This window comes from Neophocaena asiaeorientalis, unplaced genomic scaffold (assembly GCF_003031525.2).
Source record: "Neophocaena asiaeorientalis asiaeorientalis breed wild unplaced genomic scaffold, Neophocaena_asiaeorientalis_V1.1 scaffold18, whole genome shotgun sequence".
Taxonomy (NCBI): domain Eukaryota; kingdom Metazoa; phylum Chordata; class Mammalia; order Artiodactyla; family Phocoenidae; genus Neophocaena; species Neophocaena asiaeorientalis.
The window spans coordinates 677,973-695,241 of NW_020172444.1; the positions used below are offsets into that span (position 1 = coordinate 677,973).

General features: G+C 35.2%; 1 protein-coding gene across 1 annotated transcript in view; it reads left to right on the forward strand.

The window, feature by feature from the left end:
• Nucleotides 1–17,269, forward strand: part of BIRC6 (baculoviral IAP repeat containing 6) — a 233,423-nt gene that overhangs the window by 188,129 nt on the left and 28,025 nt on the right. The window contains 1 exon segment of the mRNA XM_024732052.1: nucleotides 4,309–4,519. Within this exon segment, the coding sequence (XP_024587820.1) occupies nucleotides 4,309–4,519 (211 nt within the window).

Below are 17,269 nucleotides of genomic sequence, written 5' to 3' on the forward strand. Positions count from 1 at the left end.
AGGCTATAAGTATTAAGCAATGCCTAAAAGCACAAAGGAGAAAGTAAAAATAAATTTTAACATAAATTACCTCATGGACCACCATCCAGAAATAGTAATCAGTAACATTATATCTAGCATGTATAGCTAGAAGTATGAACAGACAGATTGGTAATAGAAGATGAGAGTATGAAAATATTTGGAACTTACACAGATTAGCTATTTCTACCAGAATTGGAGAGAAGAGTAAAAGGCTGGTGTTGGGACATCAGCGATTATATACCCAAGCCCTTGTAACTTTTATGTGGGCTAGAATGAATAGAAATTCTACATGGAAGTATTTTTGTCAGTCATAGGTATTCAGCTAAACAATTAGGCTTTGCATGATTTGCAAAATATTTTTGTTTTGTTTTTACCTAGAGGATTTCTACTCTCAGAGATTTTATTAGTCAAAGTATCATTGTAAATTTGTTTGTTTCTTGTTCCTTTGTCCTACTAGATAGTTTCAAAAAAGGCAAGCATTTGACCAGTTAATATTTATAAAGTTTACTTAACTCTTAAGATGCATTAATTGCAGAATTTGTAATCTTATGGCAAACAAAATTCAGCTGTAATTATTTTGACTCTCTAGGTCCTTTGCATTTCCATATATATGAGTCATCTTGTCAGTTTCTACCCCCCAACTAAAAGCCCATTGGAAATTTGATTGGAATTGCATTCAATCTGTACATGAATTTGGAGAGAATTAACTTATTAACAATATTGGGTCTTCTATGAGCATTGTATATCTAGTTGCTTAAATTTCCTTTAATGAGCCTCAGCAGTGTTTTTATACTTCTGAAATTGTCAAATTTATCCCAATTTCATTTTTTATGCTATTGTAAATTATACTTTTTTAAAATTTTATTTTCTTGTTACTAGTATATAAGAATACAGTTGATTTTTATTTATTCACCTGATAGCCTGCTACCTTGTGCAGCTCAGTAGTTGTGCTACATTCCTTAGGATTTCTGTATAGAAAGATAATTGTGCCATGAACATTAAAGACAGACAATTTTATTTCTTCTTTCCAATTTATACGAGTTTTGTTTGTTTCTTTAAAAGATTTTTTTTTTTTTTCTTATTGTACTGTTTAGATCTTGCAGAAGTTGTCAGTTTGGGGGAAAGGTGTTCAGTCTTTTCACCATTAAATACTGTGGTTGATGTAGGGTTTTTTTTAGATTCCCTTTATCAGCTTGAGGCAGTTTTCTTCTGTTTCTGGTTTGGTTAGAGTTTTATCAATGGATTTTGAATTTCATTAAATACTTTGTTTAGATCTGGTAAGATGATCATATGGCTTTTCTTATTTTGTTTGTTAATATGGTGAATTACATTGATTTTTCAAATGTAAAGTCGACTTTGCAATCCTGGAATAAAAGCCACTTGGTTGTGATTTATTTTACTTTTTTGTTTCTGTGTTCATGAGGGATACTCATCTGTAGTTTCTTTTTTCTTTTCTTTCTTTTTTTTATTGGTAATGTCTTTGTCTTATTTTGGTATCTGGTTAATTTTGTCCTCATAAAATGAGTTGTTACCACTTCCTCTGTTTTCTGAAGTAGACCACATACAATTAATAGTATGTGTTTTTTAGGGAATTCCCTGGTGGTCCAGTGGTTAGGACTAGGTGCTTTCACAGCCGGGTTAGTGGGGGGCGGTGGGGGTGGGGGGTGTGTCAGTCCCTGGTCATGGAGCAAAAATCCCACAAGTCACGTGGTGGGGCCAAAAAAAAAAAAGTATGTGTTTTTTAAGTGTTTGATAACATTTACCTGTGAAGCCATATGGAGCTTTTTAATGAAAAGGATTTTAAGTAAGAATTCAATTTTTTTTAACTGACAGGGGGCTATTGAGATTTGCTATTTATTTTTAAAGAATTGATTTGGGGGAATTCCCTGGCGGTCCAGTGGTTAGGACTCTGTGCTTTAACTGCCGAGGGCTCGGGTTCAATCCCTGGTCAGGAAACTAAAATCCCACAAGCCGCACTGTGTGGCAATCAATCAATCAATAAGTAAGTGGTTTTTAAAAAATGTTTAAAAAAAAAAAAGAACCGATTTGGCATTGTTGGTTTTCTCTGTTGCTTATCTGCTTTCTACGGTGACAGCATAGGAGTGGTTGCCTGAAGCTGGCCAGAGGACGATGATTAACTACAAAGGTGTTTGGGATGGTAAAAATATTACGTATCTTCATTTTGGCAGTGATTACACAGGAGTGTATATTGTCAGATATCATTGAATATGTACTTAAAATTAGTGCATTTTATTGATTGTAAGTTGTGCCTCAATAAGTTGATTTTGAAAGTTATAAATAATTCATCGGGAAATGATTTTGTGATTTTGCTTGGATTACTTAGAGTTTTAATTTTTTTTAATAACAAGTGCCACTTAAAGATTCTAGAGAATTAAATTATATGAAGAGGGAAATTTCTTATTTTACCATTTGAATGTTGTAGTAGAAAGCTAAATTTGAGACTATGCTGTAAGGTATGTTGAAAATATTTAAGATTATGAACTATACAGATTAAAGCTTAAAGGCATCTAGCACTTTTTAGTGTGCTTTAAGGAACCTGTTAGGAGGAATTTCAGGCCATATTAAATTTTTTCCCATGCCTAAAACACTTGTTTTTCCTCTCTGTTGGTAAATCATGTTAGTGTTTTTTTCTGAAATTGTGACGATTGAGTGCCATTATATTTTAGTAGTTAAGTGTCTGGACTTCAGAACTGGATGACCTGTGTGTGCATCCTGCTTGCTCCACTTCACTGATTATACAGTCTTGAGCAAGTTCTTCATGCAAGTTCTTTCCTATGTCAAATCATTTCTTATATTCTTTGGATCAAATAGTTTATATCTCAGAACATTTTAGATTTAATTCTCCAAGTTTATTGTCTTATAATAAGAACACAATATTGCCTCATTTTCAATCGCATTGATTGTTATCCTGGCAAAGTGTCTGTTATTAAACCCCTAAGACAGTTTTTGTGTATACATAATAACCCTCTGTCACTTTAATGTTTAGAATTACTTAACGTGATGTGATTTAGCAGGTAATTTATATTACTGCTTTTCTAATGTAAGAATATATGTTATTTACTATATTATAAAAAAACATGCTGGGCTTCCCTGGTTGGGCAGTGGTTGAGAGTCCGCCTGCCGATGCAGGGGACACGGATTCGTGCACCGTCCGGGAGGATCCCACATGCCGCGGAGCGGCTGGACCCGTGAGCCATGGCCGCTGAGCCTGCGCGTCCGGAGCCTGTGCTCCGCAACGGAAGAGGCCACAACAGTGAGAGGCCCGCGTACTGCAAAAACAAAAAAAAACAACTATGCTTTCTTATAGTTGGCTTTATTTTTCTGGGAATAGAATGTTTAACAGTGAAGTGTGGATTAGTTGGAGGTAATATTGTAATACGGAGCATAAATTACATTCATAGAACTCCATTCAAAAGAATGTAAGGAGAAACAGCAAATTCTGAGGAAAGTATTATAACTATACATTATTTAATAACATTGGGAAATAATCTTCTACCTCTTAATGAACACACTATCTAAAACACTAAGTATTTTTCTTTTTTATAGAGGTCAGATTAATTTTTAGGATTAATTAATATTGTTTGTTGCTTTTTATAACTGGGATAAGATCACAGCTTAGGGCTTCCCTGGTGGCGCTGTGGTTAAGAATCCACCTGCCGATGCAGGGGACACAGGTTCGAGCCCTGGTCCGGGAAGATCCCACATGCTGCGGAGCAACTAAGCCCGTGCGCCACAACTACTGAGCCTGTGTGCCACAACTACTGAGCCTTCATGCTGCAACTACTGAAGCCCACGCACCTAGAGCCTGTGCCCCGCTACAAGAGAAGCCACCACAATGAGAAGCCCGCTCACCGCAACGAAGAGTAGCCCCCACTCGCCGCAACTAGAGAAAGCCGCATGCAGCAACAAAGACCCAATGCAGCCAAAAATAAATAATAAATAAATTTTTAAAAAAGTAAATAAGTAAATGTATTTACTGCCATAATGTATTATCTGGACTATTTAATCGTTTTTATGTGTGATATAACTAAATAGTTACTTAATTACATTTCTTGCTGTCTCCCCAACTCTGCCATTTTCATTTTTTTTTGTTCCCTAAAAGTGCCTCTTATACTTTGTACATTGGTGCTTCATGAACATCTACTTTAGTCCACTTACGAACCAAGCAGTTAATCTTAAGATCCAAGTAGAAGCTACATTGCTGTGGACTTACTTTTATATTGCACATCCGCTCATTTTATGCTTTCCCCTTCTTCCTTCTTACAGTTCTCGACATGGCAAGACATGTGCCACTCTATCGAGCTCTGCTAGAATTGCTCCGGGCCATTGCTTCTTGTACGTGCATGGTGCCCCTATTGTTGCCTCTTTCTGCAGAGAATGGTGAAGAGGAAGAAGAACAGTCAGAGTGTCAAACTTCTGTTGGTACATTATTAGCCAAAATGAAGACCTGTGTTGATACCTACACCAACCGTTTAAGGTACTATACTTTGTTCATTTCTTTTGACCTTGGCTTTTACTATCTTTTTAAAAATAGCTTTGTTGGTTTTTTAAAAATGATGTATGCTAATTAAACAAACATATGCACAAGCAGTAAATAAAACTACAAAGAAAAAGTAGCCACCAAATCCTACACTCAGAAACGTTTATTAACAGTGGCTTACCAGACGTCGCCCTATGCGATCTTATAGCTATAGATAGAGTTTTTCTTAAATGCTATCACATTGTACCTATTATACAGATAGATGCTAGTTTTACTCAATATTGAGGTGAAAGACACCTTCACTCTCAGTAAATACATATTGCTGATACTGTTCTTAATATTTCTGATTATGCATTGTATATAGATGCTGTATTTTACTTAACCATCTATTAGTGGACATTTGGGTTATTTCTAATTTGTAATAACCTCTGACATACATCTTTTGGGACTTGCAGAAATCTCTGCAGAGTAGATTCATAGAATTAGAACTGTTGGCTTTAGGAATTACTAGTTTCATTTTGATACGTATGTTATAATTCATGCTATAATGTTTTTTAGAAGGTAGAGTATTTGGTATTTATTTGTTGAAGTTATAGTAAAGTTAGTATTTTATCTTTGTGGAAAATTGAAGTTTTAAATGAATCTTTGGTTAAGTTTATACCTTGCTAGAAATCAGATGATGAGTCCTCTTATCAAAAACTTTTTTAAAAACCTTTTCCTGGTAACCTTTTTCATTCTCTTAGCAGAATCTGTTTAATGGTTGTCAGTTTTACTTAAAGATGGCATAAATTCTGATGTTTGCATAAACATTCAGAATTAGGCTAGAGGAAGCTTATTTCTTTGTTAGTGGTCTTTTGAATCAGTTAATCTTCTTTACCATCTTTGCAATATATTTGTCCTACCTGTTCTCACTTATTTTTTTAGTAGCCTAAAATTTGAGAAACTCAGTATACATCAAATGATGGCAGAGAATTGGTCATTGGAGGAATAGTTTTTGTCAGCTTTCATTTTTCAGAAGAAATCAGCTCCTCAGATTATTCTGACTCTTTTAGCTTTATTGTACTGTCAATATCACTTTAAAAACTAGTGGCTCACTGCCAGGCAGTAAGAAACATGAATTAGAGAAGAGATTAAAGAAGACCCAGTTGGTAGCGATATAAAAAGCTGTAGGTTCATACTCTTTTACCAGGGAGGGAAAATGTAAAGGTATATTTTCTTTCATAGTGTGAGACTTTTTTATGTTGTAGAGAAGAAAATAATATTATCTTTGGTCCCATCCTTCATTATGGCAAAAATCTTTCTAACTGGTAACCTAGGTAGCTAACATAATTGTACAAAAATAGTGTGGTATCATCAGACTAAAGGTCTGATTTTCTATCTGAGCTAAGTGAATGGAATTTGTAGACCTAGAGTGCCGTTTTTGCTGCTTTTCTTAATGTATATCCTGTTCACATAACATGCAGTACAGTTTCTTAAAAATTAAACTTCTGCATGAAATGTATTAATGAACCACTACAAAAATTTAATTGCGGATAGAGGATAACTGAGTTTCAGTTAACAGGAGCTCTTTATTTTTCAACTTGGTTACCTGGAAAAAAAAATTCTTTAAAATCTTTCACCAAGAAAAAATGACACTTCAAACTTTTAAATTTTGTACCAGCAAAACATGCATGTAGGGAGCTTCCCTGGTGGCGCAGTGGTTGGGAGTCCCCCTGCTAATGCAGGGGACACAGGTTCGTGCCCTGGTCTGGGAAGATCCCACATGCCGCGGAGCAGCTAAGCCCATGCGCCACTACTCCTGAGCCACAACTGCTGAAGCCCACACACCTAGAGCCCGTGCTCCGCAACAAGAGAAGCCACCACAATGAGAAGCCCGCGCACTGCAACGAAGAGTAGTCCCCACTCGCCGCAACTAGAGAAAGCCCACGCGCAGCAATGAAGACCCAACACAGCCAAAAATAAATAAATTAGTTAATTTTTTTTAATTGAAAAAAAAAACATGCACATAAAGATCATAATGACTGTTCACAGAGATCATTTCCTTTTTTATTTTATCTTTACAGTGACCCTGTGCAGTTTAACTATATTTTAAAGCTATTTTACTGACAAGCACTAAAGAGAGTTTTGTATTATGGTTTGAATGTGCCTCTTCATCAAGATTCCTCATGATATCTGTTATTTTTTTATGTATGTGTAGAATACAGCCTCTGTTACAAAAAGAAGCCAGCAAAGACATACATGTTGTAACATCCCTACTTTCCTATCAAGGTTTGGCACCTTGAGAATTCACTTTCCACTTCACAGAAAGAGGGGGAAATCTACTCTTTTCCGGCCTGTCAAAACTTAAGTGTATTTCTTTTCGTATTTTCATCAGACTAGAACTCTAATACAGTGAACAGTATAGTCCAATTTCCTGTAAAGTTTATACCCACAGAAATTGGTCTAAATTTATTTATTTATTTTTTTTTTTAAACATCTTTATAAATTTATTTTTAACACTGTTTCAATATGCAAAGCTTCCCCCTCCCCCCTCCCCTCTACCTGATCCCCAACTGTATTTAAAAACAAAAACAAAACCCAGGATACTCTGAGAAGAGGATGGTCAAGGCAAATTACATTCTGTTTACATATCACTTTTAGGATGTGTTTTAGTGCTTCATCAGGATTTGGAGTTATGACTTTAAAAATAATGTGTAGGTGTTCCCCAGCTCAGAACATTTTTGCATTATTTTTGTCTCTTTTTCTCTCAGTAAGAAATAAGGCAGGTGGGGGGGATGCGTTGACTGTGGGTGATTCCCTGGGATGTCCTGGCCACATCTGCACCTGGGGGCTCAGGGGAAAAATAGGTAAGGCTAGATAGAGTACATCTATTTAGTATAGGTTTTTCTTTTTTTTTTTTAAGCAAGAAAGCAAGTACTAGTTTACTAATTATGTTTATGTATATTATTGTATTGCCTTGTTTTCTTCTTCTCATTTCTTATTTGTTACTTTTTTTTTTCTTTCTAAAAGCCAGGAATACACAAAAGGCATGCAGTTTTTTCCCTCCAAATGAAAATTTAACATAGCACAATTTTGTCATATTAGATAAAGAAAAGATAGATTTTCTATGTAATTTGCAGGTCTCTGGATGATAATTGTGGTTACATATAATGATTTACATTGATATTATTTCTTCTGTATATGTTATACTTAAAATTTTTAGCTTTTTTGGATGAAAGAAATTAAAACGTTTTGCCCAAATCTAAAGAGGAAGTTTACTTTTACTGGTTGGAATAATCCAATTAAGAGTATCCTATCTTGGGCTTCCCTGGTAGCACAGTGGTTGAGAGTCCGCCTGCCGATGCAGGGGATGTGAGTTTGTGCCCCGGTCCAGGAGGATCCCACATGCCGCGGAGTGGCTGGGCCCGTGAGCCATGGCCGCTGAGCCTGCGCGTCCGGAACCTGTGCTCCGCGACGGGAGAGGCCACAGCAGTGAGAGGCCCGCGTACCGCAAAAAAAAAAAAAAAAAGTACCCTATCTTGAGGACAATGCTTAAACCCAACTAATTTTGATCCCAAAATTCAAAGAATGATAGAGATTATATAGGTTAACTGACTCTCCCCTCCAAGCCTGAAACCTTCTATAAGAGGAAATAGGAAAATATCATTAAGAAGCTGAAAAGGCAGATCATTTACTTTGCTTTTATCTAATTTGTGTTTTAGAAACTTGCGCTTATATTCAGATAGGTGATATCTGGCGTGGTCACAAGAGCATCACTGATTTGTTCATTTAACGGATGTTTATTGAATGTTCATGAGAGCATAACAAGAAAATTAGGTCTTTTTCTAAGGGACTGACAGATTATGGGGGAAACAATAACTAGGCAGTTTTAATAACACAGTACATGGCATATTAGAAGTTTAAAACATTACTGGAGGATCAACCCAGATTTGGAAGCCCAAAGAATACATAAGAATTGGCTAAATAAAGAGGAGCAGGGGCCTGATATACCAGGCTGTGTGAAGAATGTTAGGAGTAAAAGAAAGCATCAAGTATTCAGCAAAATGTAGAGAATAAAGAAGTTTGGTGTGCCTGGGTGTCCTTTGGGTGAGAAATAGGGGTGGGAAATGAGGCTAGAGAGGAAAGCAGGGGCTTGAAGAACTTCATAGTTACCTACTCTTAAATGTGATGAGCCATTGAAAGGATTTCAGCAGAGATCTAATCAGATCTGCATTATAAAAAGATTGTCTTGCAGTGTACCTGAATGGTTAGGGTGGGAGTTAGAACAAGACTAAATTGCCATGGAAGAGATTTTCATCCTTTCTATCTTGACAGTTGAGCTGTTTGTGTCCTCTCCCATCCTGCCATTCTGGGGACTGAGGATTTGAGTCTATTAGCATTCTTGCTCTAAAATTATGGACTTAAAAGAAAGTTAGTTCCTAGGTAGAAATACTGTCTATGTTTCAGATGTTTGACTTTAAAAAAGAAATAATATAACTCAGGCTTTAAATTACTTATTAACTACATTATTCTGCCTATGTGTTAGTATCAGTGACTGCGGATTTATCCCTGGGGATCTCCTTCAATAAAGTGTAAGTGCTATCGAATAAATGGTTTTCGGAGCATGGTTTCCTTTGTTAACATACCAGAATCTGAAGTCTGTAATCCTACGCAGAAGTTCTCCAGTACTAATGCTACTAGGTTATTTTACTGAAGACAGAAAACAATCATCTATTGGCTTGACAGAGGCTCAGAATCATTAGCAGAGAATCTAAAATCTTTTATATTAAGGTTTAGGAATGACAGGGTGAGACTACATTCATTTTCATACAATTCTTCTATTTCCTTAAAGCTGTCATCCAGCCAAAATTGTATATGTGGAAAACTTATATGATAGTAAGTAGGCTTTAGATTTAATTTTTCTGGAGCCTTTTGTCTATATTATTTTAGAATTCATCTTAAAAGAGTATCATGTGATAATGGGATTTTTATTAATCAGATCAAAATAAACCAAACCATTTTCATGGTTGAAAACTGAAGGAAATTTTTCTTGGTAGAAATTCTTTGTTAGAGTGAAGAGCCTCAGCATTTATGAGGAAGAACTTTCAAACCTTATACCACCCATGTTTTTGCTAGAATCTTTCTTTAGATCAGATGTTCTTTTTTAACCAAACATTTTATTTAAAGAGGAAACTTCACAGTATACTAACATATCAGACAGACCAGTATCATTTGCCATAAATAGAAGATAAGTCTAAAAGTGAATAAACTAAATTTAAAAAATTAGTGCCTGGGACTTCCCTGGTGGTCCAGTGGTAGAGAATCCACCTTACAAGGCAGGGGACGTGGGTTTGATCCCTGGTCAGAGGACTAACATCCCACATGCTGCAGGGCAACTGGGCCTGTCTGCCACAACTACTGAGCTCGTGCACCTCAACTAGAGAGCCCACGTGCTGCAAACTACAGAGCCCAAGCACTCTGGAACCCATGCGCCACAACTACAGAGCCCATGCGTCCTGCAGCCTTTGCGCCACAACTAGAGAAAACCCACACGCCACAACTAGAGAGAAGCCCACACACCACAACGAAGAGCCCAAGTGCCGCCATGAAAGATCCTGCGTGCCTCAACAAAGATCTCATGTGCTGCGACTGAGACCTGATGCAGCCAAAAATAAATAAATAATAAATAAATATTAAAAAAAAAAAAAAGTTAGTGTCTGACTCCAGACCCGTTTTGTGTTTTAATAAGGAAGATTTAACAATGCTAAGAAATTACCAAAGGCTTACTGAGACCTTTCTTTTCATTGGAAAGAGACTAGTTTTCTCACTCTTCAGTTAACTAATACCATGTCTAATTATCACTTAATGTTTTCTCACGCTTCGGGAAACTTTATTAATAGGATATATCAAGTCCTCTAAAAGTAATGGCATTTTGCAAATATAAACTAACAAAATTAAAAAGGAGAAGAAATGGGATGATGTATGTCCATTGACTGTCTTACTCTCCTTCCCCCTTTTATCTGTGCTTAATTGGGAGAAACGAAAGTTAGCAGAAACCAGACTAGCCTTGCTTTTGTTTTAATGTGGCTACAATTTAGAGTGGTATTTTGATTCTCATCCTCACTCTCCTGTGGATGAGGATTAGTTTGGTGACAGATAATTACAGTATTCTGATGGGATTGGTATTAGTGTAAACCAGAGCACTATTCAAGGAATAAATGTATATACTTCTAGTTTATTATGTTCATCTTTCCTGGCAAGACTAACCTGTTGACATGGTAAGGTGGCACCTAGGAGTGATTTAGTCTGTCTTTAAAAAGTTGTTAAATACTTACTGTACAAATTGCTTTAAGAACTTCCTAAAGATGATGATATTTTAATATTCTTTTACTCATGATTCTATATTTTACTGTCTACCACCTCTCCTAATAAGTCCTCTCAAGATTCACAATTGGCAGTAACTGCTTAGAGTCAATTTGAGTCTAATGGTTAACATAAATAAACTGATTAATATTGCTGTTGGCTAATTATTAGTAAATATTTATATTAAGTCAGGGAAACATTCCTAACTAAAGACTAGGCAAAAGTGTATTGCTTCAAAATAGAGAATTTTTACATTCAGCACTTTCCAACTTTTGTCTGAAACAGATAACATTTAGATAATTACGAGGACTATTTCAGAAATTAATTTTTTTCTAAGTATATAATAGCATGTTTTGTACACTGGTTTTATACCATTTTGAAAACATACCTTAAATGTACCTATAATGTTAAATGTAATTTTCTACTTAGGCCATTTTCTAACATCATCTATCACTTAAAATTTAAACGAAATTGGGACATTTCATGATGCTATCATATGGAAATTTTGTACTTTTTTCTTGTTCAGTTGAAATTTTTTATAATAATTTGAACAAAAATAGGAAATGGTTGATTTAAATATTGTTTCTATTTAACTTCGTTTGCCTCATTAATATTAAGTAGCTTATTTACTTTATTACAGAGAAATTATTCAGAAGCCACCTTAATAATCACTGCAATAAAAAGATCAGAGGACCTCCAAAACAATAAAATTCTTTTGCCTGTCTATTGCTGTAATAGACACGAAGAACAAAAAGTTTAACATTTGTCTATGAAGGATAAGTAGAATTCACTCCCTTGCATAGTTTTTGAAAACTTTATTACCATAAATGTTCCGTTTTTCAAGTGCCCTCAGTATAGCAATATTGACACTTTTCTTTCTTGCCGAATGCAGAAAAAAACCAGTTTTTCATTTATTTTATCCAAAAAGCCTTACTTTGTGTTTTTTTTTTTAGTTTTATAATTTGATGATTTTTGTGTTTAATACTTTTAGTTTTTATATCTACAAGCAGTGGAAGAAATAGTTCCCTAGGGGCCAAAAGAGAGAGGCTGGGGCAGGGGGCGAGGGAGAGCGCATGTGAGAATGACACCCTGATACAAAAGTAGGAGGTAAAGGATGTATAAAGGTGTAAGCAGTGTTTGTTAGACACATGCCGAAGACAGCCTGTGATTAGATGTTTACTGCACGTAAGTCCAAGGTCACTACCACTTAATTTTATGCCAGTTATGAGAGATCAAAATCTGGTAAAAATGGGGCTTCCCTCGTGGCACAGTGGTTGTGAGTCCGCCTGCCAATGCAGGGGACACGGGTTCGTGCCCCGGCCTGGGAAGATCCCACATGCCGCGGAGCGACTAGGCCCGTGAGCCATGGCCGCTGAGCCTGCGGGTCCGGAGCCTGTGCTCCGCAACGGGAGAGGCCACAACAGTGAGAGGCCCGCCTACTGCAAAAAAAAAAAAAAAAATCTGGTAAAAATGAATTTTTCTAACTGTCAGATAATGACTTAGGCAGATAAAAGACAAAAGTATTTTCTGAATTCCTTTTGTTCTGTCAGTTTGAAATAATTTTGATTAGTATAATATTTATGTTCCAGCCTCTATGTTTTTATTGATTTCCCTTCTTGTTTCTGAAGAATAAGCCAAACTGCTTTAAATGTGGGAAAAGTTATAATAAATATATAGTAGCATATAGCTGTGTAAAAAATACAAGGAATAATATTATAACCTAACTTTTGTGTAGGATATAGAGTTTCAGAAGTTCTTAGATGTGTATTACTAGTTTTTTCTGCTCTGTGTGGTAGACAAGAAAATATTCTTATTCTACAAAGAATGAAACTATTACTTAGAATTTAACATTTAAAACTTACTAATAGGTAATAAATCTGGGATTTAGCTCCCCACTTTCCTGATGCCTGTAGTGTTCATTATCAAAAACAACATTTATGAAGAAAGAGGGACTTCCCTGGTGGTTCAGTGGGTAGGACTCCATGCTCCCAAGGCCGGGAGCCTGGGTTCAATCCCTAGTCAGGGAGCTAAATCCCACATACAGTGACTAAAGATCCTGCATGCTGCGGCTAAGACCCAGCACAGCCAAATAAATAATTAAAAAAAAAAAAAAAAGACGATTGACCCATAGTCTAGATACTTCTATTTTTATACCCCATTGCTACCTTTTACCAAAATTGTTCATTGATCACTAAGGTGACATGCTTGTGTAATGGCTAGACTTCAGCTTTAGCTGATTCCTGAAAAACACTTAGATCAAGTACCAAAGTACAGCTTATTCTATTATTTAAGTGATTAACAAACATAAACTCATTAAAAATTATAAATTGACTTAATACTTCTACCTCAGTAGCATAACATATAAAATGATTATTTATTCCTTGTCAGATTGCATTAGATGAGCTTTATGTTTCAAGATGGTTTCCACTATCTTACTTCTGACAAAATCTCAAGCAATCTTAATTGCTGAATTTGAAGTCTCTTGCTAAGTAAGATTTAGTTTGTAAACCTTTCTGGGCACTTCACGATAAGTAACCTGTCCCATAATATCTACAGGGTTTTAGAACTATAAGGAATGCTCTTAAGAGTTCAGATAGTTCATATCCCCCTTTTTATAAATGATGAAAACAAGGTCCATAAATACTGTGATTTGTTCCAAGGTCTCGTGCTTAGTGGCAGAGAGCTATGATAAGACCTCAGATTTCCTAATGTCCCAATCAAGTATATTTATTTACTAAATTGAACTTAACTTCCAAAGAACAATTGGATTTATGCATCAATGAATAATTAGAAATTGAAGTGTGAACTTATTTCTGATTTGGCTTTGGAAATTTAGGATACATAAATATTTTTAATGTTGACAAGTAAAATTTTTTAATTGAAAATTTTGCTTTTGATAATTAAAAAAGTATATATAAGAATGCAGATTCTACAGAATTTTTCTTATATTTTCTTATGCTTATCTTTTTTCACTCCCCTGAAGAATTTTTTTTAACACTATGATAAGATGTTAAAAGGCAGCATATTTCGTTAGATATGCATAGCCATTCGAGTTGTGCCTAAGTAATAATTACTAGATCACTAAGGTCACCTAAGTAAGGCAAACTGTGTTTTGTGGTCTGTAGAACATGAGCTGGTAGCAACTTCATGTAATTATCACTTAAATGAGGATTAAGTCAGCTTTACCCATTTGATTTTTTTTTTTTTTTTTTGCTCAAAAGAATAAAAACATTTCCTCTGAAAATTTCTTAGTTATTGATGTATGTATTTTTCCTTTACTGTCTTTTCAAGCTGATTTGGTGTCTACTTGCATAGACTAGGGTGGTGTGTTGGAGATATAATTATTTTCTCTATGTTGCTGGAGAAGCCTCTTCCCACCCCACTAAACACCCTATTGTTTTCCATCTCCTGAATTTTGTTACTATCTTAGTATGTCCTATATTTGTAATATCTTTAACTCCCTTGTCAAGAAGAAATTAAAGAGTTTATTAGCAAAACTCGATATTTAAATAACAAATAGCAAAAACAACTCCTGCCTGTTTATGACCAGTTGTCGATCAGCATTTTATTTTAGATTCTTAAAAAAGAAAGAACTTGAAAGCAACTCTGTCACCTCCATTAATAAAGGGATTTGTGGCATCGGTAGCGTAATACTTCAAACCTTTATATATGTATTGTTTCCACTTGAAATATAATTACCTAGTGTGAAAATTCATTTTGTTGCCCACAAAATAATCGCAGTGTGAAAATGTGAGCCCTTCAGATTTTAAGTACCATTCTTGGTGAAATTCATCTGCTGGTCATTTCAACCTCAAAATGAAGTCAAAGTACAGCCATAGTAGTTTGGTTTCACTTTTGAGTAAGTGTGGCACTTCGTAGCCTCCTTGGAGTTGGAGCAAAGGCAGATATTTTCTCCTTGATCTTTTGTGCAGACTCTTCCTGCTCGACTCCAGTAGACAAATAATCATATTTTGTATATTTAGTATTTGATAGCTTCACCAAAAGTTTGAAAAAGGCACTTGCCGCCAATCAGATAATCTTAATTGCTAATAAGGACGTGACACAAATGACTCTGTTGAGTGTAAGGTGTTCTCAACATTGAACTTCTCTTTAATAGCATTATTAAAGTAAGCATCCTTGATTGCCCTTTCCCTTAGCTATCCCAAAGTGTCTTCCGGTGCAAAGTTCATCAGTTTTAAAAATAACTGAATTGTCTTGTAGAAATACCCAATTCCTTTTTATCCAGCTAAGCAATAAGATTAGTTGGTTTACTTCTTAAACGGCATATTCTCTATCAAACTCTCTTGTTTTAACTCCTTTAAGTTAGTTCATTTAGGGCTTCAGTTGAGAAAGAATTTCAGTTCCAGTCCTCCTACATTTGTTTTCATTGGAAAAACATTTCCTATCTTTTCTTTTTCCTCTGTTTCTCAAACCTACAAAGTGAAAAAGGCCTGATTTCTTAGACAAGAAGCATTTGTTGCAACCATATATATATATTTTTTAAGTTTCTTTTTGTGATGACCTTGAACAAGTTCAGTGGTTCGTCAACCTTTTTTACCTGGTGGTGGAGACAGCAGTGCCAACATTTGTTTTAATATCTCTTAGCCCCGGTTGGATTGTCCCCTGGTGAAGCATATTACTTGTGGCAACTCCATTCCACAGCAGCACACAGTGCCGTATTTGTCCTGTGATGTTTAATCTGACTGGAAAACTATTATATTTTTATCTAATCTAAAAATCAAGGTTTTATTTTCAAAGGCTTCTCATACCTCTGTTTTGAATATTCCCTTCTCTCCTATTGCTCATTTATGCTTCATTTAAGACAAAGAAGATTTTATTTTCTACTTTCATTTAAATCATATTGAAAACTAAAACCAGTACTTCCATTTGGAAAGAATTTAAGTAAAAACAAAAGGGAATCTAAAGTTTAAAACTAAGCTTTAAAATAAGCATGGAAAACATTCATCTTACAAAGGTCTTATCCCATTTAGTAGTGCATTTCAAAAATTATTTTCGTGTTTTCTATAGACATTAGAAGCAAATAATTCTCCACAGTAATATTTTAAAAAATCTTTCTGCTTACTTTTACTTTTAATTTTTTTTAAACTATAATTCCTGGCAAAGAGCTTTAGAACTGTGGATATGGTGCATTGTTTTATAGGTAAATATAGAAGTTTCATTCTCTTGTAGTTTTAGAATCTTCCTCTAAGACACTAATTCTTAATACTTCTGAATCTGGACATTTCAGCACATGGTGTCCTGATTACTTCTTCAATGTGGCTCTGCTTTTTAAATGTTTATTTCAACAGCTTGATAGTTTTGATTTTAGTATTAGGAGTGCAGGGGATTGAAGTGGTCTTTCCTAATGTCCAACCAAGAAAATAGTTGTATTAAGCTGTTTTTAGTTTATAGATTATAAGAGAACATAATTCTGATATCTTGTAGTCATACAAATATCCAACTTAATGTGGGTGGTAGAATTAGAAGAAGCAGTTCAATATAACTGAATGTTGAGTTATGGGTTTCTTTTTTCTTTTTGTTTTCACAAGAAAGATTTGCCCATTCTGCTCACATCCTAGTTTAGATTATATGTCACAGAGCCAAAATTTGCTTAATTTATTAGCTGTGTCGTTGGAATTCACAGCATAGTGGAAAATGTTTGCAGATAATTCTGTGCAATAGTAGAAACTTCAGTTGATTCCTCGTATTTCTTCAGGGCAGTGATCACAACCAGATTCAACGTATGCACAAAGCAGCGGATACCATGGTAGCGGCCGTCGCTGATTGCTTTTACCATGTTGGATCCATTGTCAGTCTCAAAGACCTACTTCCAGCTAGGTGCCTTGAACTCAAATAGCTTTTCACACAGACTTCAGGATGTGAGCTAAGGTATGGCCTTTTTTCATGAGCTGGGCCTACATATGGGTTGACAGTAACCTGCAGCTTTTATAGAAAAGAGACTGCTGTCTGTAGTTTAATGTCAGACAATGACTAGTTGTAGTCATCATCAGGCAGGTAGTGTGTGTTCTTCATATATTTGAAGTACTTTTACCTTTTGAAGATTATTCCTTTTTCTGCTGTATGTTTTTTCAAAAAGACTATCCACATAAAAAATTCTCGTTAGAACCTGCTGTAAAGGTCTAATTATGTCTGCTTTATGATTCAGCCATTATCTTCAAGATGTATGTGATTATTTCTTTTACGCATTTGGTGTAAAAAATGCTGTTTTTAAAATTTCTGTGGATTTTTTTGCACAATTCTTAAACATTTTAAAAATTTTGTGGTCAAAAATAACAAAAATTTTTATCCTATTTGCAGTATTTTAATAATAGAGATTTCTCCTACTAATCATCTTTTAAAAACTGGAGTTAGGAAATTGGTATTCATGAATAGGGCTTGAAATTT